The sequence below is a fragment of the Phasianus colchicus genome, chromosome 9 (assembly GCF_987193195.1).
Source record: "Phasianus colchicus chromosome 9, bPhaCol1.hap1.1, whole genome shotgun sequence".
Lineage (NCBI taxonomy): Eukaryota > Metazoa > Chordata > Aves > Galliformes > Phasianidae > Phasianus > Phasianus colchicus.
The window spans coordinates 4,368,201-4,376,349 of record NC_143444.1 but is presented as its reverse complement, the minus strand read 5'-3'; the positions used below and the strand labels follow the sequence as shown (position 1 = coordinate 4,376,349).

The 8,149-nt window shown below is 59.1% G+C and overlaps 1 protein-coding gene across 1 annotated transcript; it reads left to right on the top strand.

The window, feature by feature from the left end:
* Positions 1-1,110: 1,110 nt before the first annotated feature.
* Positions 1,111-5,083, top strand: LOC149916760 (uncharacterized). Its single transcript, XM_090145780.1, has 3 exons — positions 1,111-1,481; positions 1,695-3,765; positions 4,841-5,083. Exons 1-3 carry the CDS (start codon positions 1,111-1,113, stop codon positions 5,081-5,083), a joined length of 2,685 nt encoding a protein of 894 aa, XP_090001906.1.
* The last annotated feature ends 3,066 nt before the right edge of the window (positions 5,084-8,149 follow it).

The window sequence follows — 8,149 nt, the reverse complement described above, 5'->3', positions numbered from 1 at the left end:
CTTTCCCTCCCAGGGAAAAGCTGTGCTAGGGGAGCACGCAGGTCCTTGCCTGGTGCCCACCCTGCCCCTTGCCTATTGCTATCTGTCTCCCATAGCAACCGCTGCCAGACCACATGCTGCCAAGGTTTCTGCAGAGGACAGAGGACCTGCACAGAGCCCCAGGTGCTTCAGAGAGGCACCGGAGGATGGCCTAGGGACGTCCCCAGACAGAAAGCCATCCCAGGGAGGGCCTGCCCAGCTCAAATGTCCCACCAACTGGCACGGAGGCCAGCAGCGGTGTGCGCCCTGCCATATGCAGGCTCATTTTCCCAGGGAAAACCTGTGTACAGTGCAGGCAGGGCCTCGCCTCTGCCCCTTGCCTACAGCTCTCTGTCCCCCACAGGTACCACTGCCGCACCACACACAGCGGCTCGCCGCCGGATGCCAGCTGTCATCAGGAGTGGGCTCCCTGCTCTGTGCAGGGTTTGCACCTGCAGCTGCATCGGGGGACAGCGAGAGGAGAGGCACGAAGCTGCAAACACCAGGCAGCTCCCAGGGATGACAAACTCAGTCCTGTAGATGTAAAATTCTGATTCAGTGTTGTCTTTATTCTCTCCTGGTTGAGTGCTGGGCTCAGAGCACGGGGCAATGGATCCGTGTGTCGGTGGTGGCAGCAAGTGCAGAGAGCGAGGGCGTGCAAGCCATCCCAGGGAGGGCCTACCCAGCTCAGACGGCCACGAAGCAGCACGGAGGCCGGCAGCACTGCGTGCCCCGCCGTATCCAGGCCCACCGTCCCAGGGAGAGCCTGCAGCGGCCCCTGCCTGCAGCGCTCCGTGCCCCACACGCTGCCGCGACGTGCCGCCAGTGGCCCGCCGTCATCAGGACGACGCCGAGCCCCGGGCAGCCGGCTGCCCAGGCGGGCGCGGAGGGCTGCCGCAGTGCGCTGCGGAACCCGCCGGGGCTCTGTGACGCGGGCCGGCGTCGCGCCCCAAGGCCATTGTGACGCGGGGCCGCCGCGAGGGGCCGGAGTCCCCCGGAGAGAGTGCCGCTCACTCTCGGGAGAGCGGCTCCGCGAGGAGGACGCGGCTCCCCCGGGTGCGTGCGACCGAGCGTCTGCGCGAGGACGCGGCGATGAGCGAGGAGCGGGAGAAGAAGGACGACCGCCAGCCCGACGCGGGGCTGCCACGCGTGCGCGACCGCCGACAGGTGCGGGCCGGGGAGGGAGGCGCTCGGGCTCGGCCGGGCCGCCGGCGGCCGTCGAAGTCGCCGCCGCGGGGGACGCCGGCCGCGCCTTCGCCGCCTCCATCCCGGTTCTCCTTCTCCCCGCAGGTGGTGCCGCCGGGCGGCCGGAGCCCGGGCTCGTCCCTCCGCGGCGTCCGTCTGCCGCCGCTGCCCGGCCCGGAGAGCGCGCGGGCCTCCGGGAGCCGCCGCGCACAGGTAGGGAGCCCGAGGGAGGCGGGGCCGGACGTCTTCCCGCGCCGCGTGGGGACCGCCCTGTGCCGGTGCGGCTGTGGGGAGCGGGGCGGCAGCCGCCCGCGGGCTGAGCGCTGCCCTCGGTGCTGCGTGCGGCGCGAGCGGCGAGGACCGCGCTCACTCGGCCTTTCTCCTCGGCTTCTCTTGCAGGCGGGCGGGCGGCAGTTCCTGGAGTCGGCGACCGGCGGCGGTGCCAGTGGCCAAAGCAGACAGCCTCAGCCACCCTTGCTGCCTCGCTTAAGGCGGGCGGGGCTGCCGGCAGCAGCACCCAGGCGTGCAGCAGCAGCTTCTGGGGTCTGCAAGCTGCCTGCTCTGCCAGCGGCAGCCTCTTCCACAGCATCTCCAAGTGGCAGAGCACGTGCCGTGGGCATCAGGGGCAGCAGACTCCCAGTCCTTGCCCCGAGACCTCCGGGAACCTTGCATGTCCAGGACGGGACAGCAGGGGCTGAGAGCCGGGGTCCAGCCCTGGAAGTCCCCTCAACTGTTCTCGTGCCTCGGCATGCCAGACCCATTAGAGGCAGCAGACTCCCAGTACTTGCCCCGAGACCTCAGCACACACCGCAGATGTTGTCCAGTTGCAACACACGGTGGGCAAACTCTGTGAGCGTGCCCAGGCCCAGTGCTGCCAACACTGCTCAGGGAAACCTGGGCGTACGCTCCGCGACATCGAGGGCTGAGGCTCAGATTCCTGCCTCTGGTGGTTCCCGAACCAGGGATGCTGGAGTGCAGGTTGAGCTGCAAGAATTAGAAGAGACTGCTGAGAGGGAATCCGCAGGATGTTCACCTGGCAAACTGCGGAGCGCATCTCTTGCCTCACCTGATGAGGCAGGCAGCATGCCTTCGGCTTCTCTTCTGGCTGCGGACCCTGGGCCTGGAGGACACCTTGAGGCTTTGGCTGTAACAGGTCCTGAAGATGGGGAACACTCAACTTCTTCCAAGGCTGAATACTTTCCAGAGGAGGCCAATGCAGCACCTTTTTTCTGGAGAGCATGCGAGGGAGAAGAAGAAGAAACGGCTAGCACCATGCCTGAATTCTCCAACCAGTCTCTGGGAGAAGAACAGAGGTTGCAAGATCCCAGAGAGGTCTACGGGGAGGCATATGGATATCCTCCAGTTCACCCAGCAATCCAGAGAATCCGGGATGAGGCAAAGAAGGACCAGATGCTGTCCAACTGGAACATCTCCTGGCCAAATAGCATGAGCGTGCCCCCGCTGCTAAGGCCCCAAGCAACAGAAGACAGTGCCAGTGCAGCTGACAGTGCTCAGGACACGCTGAGCGTCTGCAGTGTGACATCGAGGGCTGAGGGCCAGTTTTCTGCTTCTGATGATTCCTCAGCCAGAGGTGTTATAGTCCAGGACTCGCAGCTAGAGTTGGAAGAGGCTGCAGAGATAGAAACGGCAGGACAGTCATCTGGCACCCTGCAAGTTGCATCTCTTGCCCCATCTGATGAGGTACGCACTGTGTGTTCACCATCTCTTCTGGATGCTGAGCCAGGGCCTGCAGGGCACCTTGAGCCTTTACCTGCATCAGTGCTGGAAGATGCAGAAAGCTCAGATTCTTCCGAGGCTGCAAGCTCTGCAGAGGAGACTGATGCAGTATCGCTCCCCTTGCCAATGTCCGAGGGAGGAGAAAGAGAAGAATCAGTTATGGCCATGCCTGAATCCTCCGGACAAGGTCTGGGAGAAGCACGGAGACTGCCAGATCCCAGCGAGATCAACAGGGAGCCCTCTGGGTACTCTCCTATGATCCCAGCAATGCGGAGAATTCGTGAGGAGGACAGAAACGAGCAGATGTTGTCACACTGGAATATTTCCTGGCCAAGGAATGTGAGAAGCCCCAGGCAGCGAAGGCTCCAGGCAAGAGGTGACACATTCAATAATGTTGGCGCTCTTCAGGGCACGCCAGGTATCTGGCCCACGACATCACGGGATGGGTTTCTTGACTCTGGTGACTCCAGAAAGTGGACTGTTAGACTGTCAGTTATACTGGAAGAGTCCAGTGATGACAGCGACAGTGCTGCCAGCACTGCTGAGGGCACGCTGGATGCCAGAGACAATGCAGTGAGAGATGAGGGCATGCACCCGCCCTCCTGTCCTTGCCCTTCAACACTGGAGAATGTGGAGGAAGACTGGGGATGTGACTCTGAGGAAGATGCTGCATCAGAGGCAGTCAGCATCACATCCAGCACATCTGATGAGCCATCTGGTGAGGTGGAGGCCATTTCTTCAGCTTCATCTGTAGCTGCAGATCCCATGACTGAGGAGCATGTGTCAGCATGTGAGGGAGCAGAAGATGTGGGCCCTCAGCATGAGGTGAGCAAGGTCAGCACCAGGCATGAATTGGAGGCAGAGGCAGGAGTGGTGCCTGGAGTGTGCGCTGTGGGGAGATGCCTGGAGATGCTGTCTCCTTTCCAACCAGCTCCATGCATTAGGGTGGACAGCCCCTCTGTTATTCCTGCCTTGCCTTCAATCAAAGGGGCCTGGAAAGGGGATCCCTCCCCTGGACCCCTGGCACCCACACCATCAACAGCCAGTGGTATTACAGGTGTGTGGTTTTGTTCTCTTCACACAGGTTTCTGCAGAGGCTGAAGAACGTGCACAGAGCTCCGTGTGCTTCAGAGATGCACCGGAGGATGGCCCAGGTACGTCCCCAGACAGAAAACAATCCCAGGGAGGGACCTGTCAAGCTCAGATGGCCCACCAAGTGGCATGGAGGCTGACAGCGTTCCATGCGCTGCCATATCCAGGCCAGTCCTCCCAGGGAAATTCCATGGTGGTGGGTGGCAGGCAGGAGCTCGCCTCTGCCCCTTGCCTACAGCTCTCTGTCCCCCACAGGTACCACAGCCGCACCACACACAGCAGCTCGCCGCCGGATGCCAGCTGTCATCAGGAGTGTGCTCCGGGCTCTGCGCAGGGTTTGCACCTGCAGCTGCATCAGGGGACAGCGAGAGGAGAGGCACGAGGCTGTAAACACCAGGCAGCACCCCAGAGATTGATTCCATCCTGTCAATGTAGAATTCTGATTCCATCATGTCAGTGAAGAATTTTGATTCCAACTTGTCAATGCAGAATTCTGATTCCATCTTGTCAACATAGAATTCTGATTAAATGCTATCTTTATTCTATCCTGCCTGAGTGCTGTCTCATCTGTGCACTCGTGCATGGTTGGTCTCTGAGTGCGACTACTGGGCTCAGAGCACGGGGCAATGGATCCATGTGTCGGTGGTGGCAGCAAGTGCAGAGAGCGTGGGCGTGCAAGGGAGAGTGATTTGTGACTTGCAAAGTGTGAGCTGGCTGAGCCGGTGTGTGTGTGAGGTGGGCTGTGATGATCGGGGTGAGGGGCTGTGAAAGGGGCAGCCCTGGTGGGAGAGCACCGGTGTGTCTGTAGGGGTGCGAGCACAGCCAGGCACCTACTGAGAGGAGACCAAAGTGTCCCGGCTGGCTCAGGGCTCCTCAGGTGTCTCACTGCGCAGGCTTGGGTATTCCCTACGTTGACATCATCATTCCCCCATATGAGGATGTCATCGGTATACAGACAAACCCAGACACCGTGGTCCAACGTGAGCTTCTCCAGCCTCCGTGCCAATGCTCCGAGCGCCAGAGTGGGCGAGTGTCTGTACCCCTGGGGTAATCGGGTGACTGTGCATTGCACTCCCTCCAAGTAAATGCAAATTGATTGTCCTCCACCTTCCTCAAGGGGACCATAAAACAGCTGTCTTAGGCATCAGTGGCAGCCAGAAAGGGATGAGGCTGTTCCCGTAGGGCAGTAATCAATTCTGAAACATTTGGGGCCGCTTTTGCTGAAGGGGCAGTCTCGGCACCCAGACGCCTGCAGTCCACTCTAAGTCTCCATTTGCCACAGGGCTCCCACACTGGCCATACAGGAAAGTTACAAGGAGAGTTTGCAGGTGCTGTAATCCCTTGATTGCATAGTTCAGCTACAAGGGGGGGCTGTGCCTTCCTTAGCTCCTAAAGGGAGTGGGTTGGGCTTCATGTTTGTTGTCTTGGAAGGAAGTGGGGCCGGGGCTGCCTACAGTAGTCTAAGAGTTGGCCTAGAGGCAGAAGGCCTCTTCCCTCCCCAAGCACTTCATCAGTGCTTCTGCCTGCTGACACTGCTGTTGCTCCTCAACCAGCTGCTCTTATAATTTTCCTACTTCCTCCTGCAAGGAGGAGATAATGCTGGCTCCTGAGAATCATGGCTGCCCATAGTACTTGTGAGTGTGACCAGCTGTGTCCCGAGTACTGCACAAACCACTGCTTTCCCTCTTCTTCAGCGATATTTGTATTCTGCCCTTAAGTCTGCTACCCAGTTGCATACTGCCTGTTGGTTCTGGGCAAGAGAAGAATCAAGGTCCCTCAACATTTTCAGAATATGCTCTGGGCTATTAGGATTGCCCATCCCTCCTTCCATGCTTGGCGCCAGCTACTCATAATGTACTTCAACAAACACTTTTTTTTTTTTTTATTCTTTTCTTTCCACATCCCTTGTTGAACTTTATACTGTCTGCGCCTTGGCCCTCCCGATGCCATCCCTGCACATCCAAACAACATCCCTCTGTTCCTCCCTGGCCACCTATCCCCACTTCCACTGCTTCCTTCTTTTCCCTCAGCCTTCCCAGCAGCCCCGTGCTCAGCTGAGCTGAGTTTCCTGCCACCCCTGCCTGATTTCTTTTTCTGGGGGATGGAGAGCTCTCGTGCTCTCAGAAGCATGTTCTTAACTGTGCTGCCAGCTGTGTTCCGTTCCTTTGTGCCTAAGGACAGTTTCCTAGGAGATCTCATTCAACCATTCCTTAAACAGGTCACTGAAGTTCACTCTCCTGAAGTTCAGTGTCTTGACTCCACTCTTTGCCAGGCCCATGTTCCTGGAGATCGCAAGCTCAACCAGGGCATGGTTGCTGCAGCTCAGGCTGCCTCCAATCTTAACGTCTTCGACCACCTCCTCTGCACGGATGAGCACCAAACTCGGCAACCACTGGTGACCAGCTGGTCCCCTCTGGTCCTGACCTGTCCAAGTCCGGTACCAGAAAGTTACCATTATTGGGCTCCAGGAGTCTCCTGGATCACTTGCAGCTAGCTCGCCATGTTCATTTCCCAGCAGGTATCTGGGTGGTTGAAATCCCCCAGAGGGATCAGAGTCTGGGAGCACAACAGCTCCTGCAGCTGAAGGAAGAAGGTCACACCTACAGGCTCCCCTTGATTTGGTGGCCTGTAGTATTCCCCGACCACCAGCTGTCTTTTGTTGGTCTCGTCCCTGGTTTTAACCCACAGGCTCCCCACGTGTGCCTGACTATTTCTCAGAGGCAGCTCTTTGCAGTCTGTCCTCTTTTTGTCGTAGGCGGCAATTCCCAACCTCTCCTACCTTGCCTATCCCTTCTAAAAAGCGTATAGCCCTCAATTCGGGTTACGCAGGTCATAGAATCGTGGAATTGCTCAGGTTGGAAAAGGCCTTCAAGATCATCAAGTCCAACCACAACCTAACCGTCCTACCCTCACTCTAACTACCCACCGCTGAATCATGTCCCCGAGCACCACATCCAAATGGATTTTAAACACATTCAGGGACGGTGACTCAACCACCGCCCTGGGGAGCCTGTTCCAGTGCTTAACACGCCCTTCTGTACACAGGATTTCCTGTGTTCCAACCTAAACCTCTGCTGGTGAAACTGCCTGCACGGCCTGCACTGCCAGCATTGCCAGCACTGCCTGCGCCTACAGCACTAACTGCCAGCACTGCCTGCACTAACTGCCTGCACTGCCAGCACTAACTACCAGCACGAACTACCAGGACTAACTGCCAGCACTAACTGCCAGCACTGCCTGCACTAACTGCCAGCACTAACTGCCAGCATGAACTACCAGCACGAACTGCCAGCACTAACTGCCAGCACTAACTGCCAGCACTAACTACCAGCACTAACTGCCAGCATGAACTACCAGGACTAACTGCCAGCACTAACTGCCAGCACTAACTGCCAGGGCCGAGGGCGGAGAGCAGCAGGGCCGGGCTCGGCCGGGCCGCTGGCGGCCTTTGAAGTCGCTGCTGCTGCTGGGCACGCTGCTGGCGACTTCGCCACCTCCATCCCACGCCTCCTTCTCCACACCGCCGTGTGTGAGGCAGATGCCGTGCGCTCAGCGTCGCTTCTGGCCACAGAACCTGGGCCTGCAGGACACCCTGAGCCTTTGCCTGCATCAGTGCCTCGGTATGCAGAAAGCTCAGATCCTCTCGGGACTGCACACTGTCCGGAGGAGGTCAGTGCAACGCAGGAATACCTGCTGTCAGTGTGTGCGGGAGGACAAGGAGAAGAAACAAGCGGCTATGGCCGTGTCTAAATTGTCCACGCAAGCTCTGGGAGATGCAGCGAGATCGCAATATCCCAGAGAGACCAACGGGTGGCATGTGGATATCCTCCAGTGCACCCAGAGATCCGGAGAATCCGAGATGAGGCGAGGAAGGAGCAGATGTTGTCCAGTAGGACCACATCCTGGCCACACAGCTTGAGCATGCCCATCTATGTCTCCAAGTGCAGAGCCGTCCCAGGGAGGGCCTGCTGGGCCCGAGCGGCCCGGCGAGCAGCTCCATGTACAGAGTCCTGCTGTGCCCGGGCCAGCCCTCCCAGGGAAAGCTGCGGTGCTTGGTGGCAGGCAGGGCCTTGCCTGGTGCCCGCCCTGCCCCTTGCCTACAGCTCTCTGCCCCCAC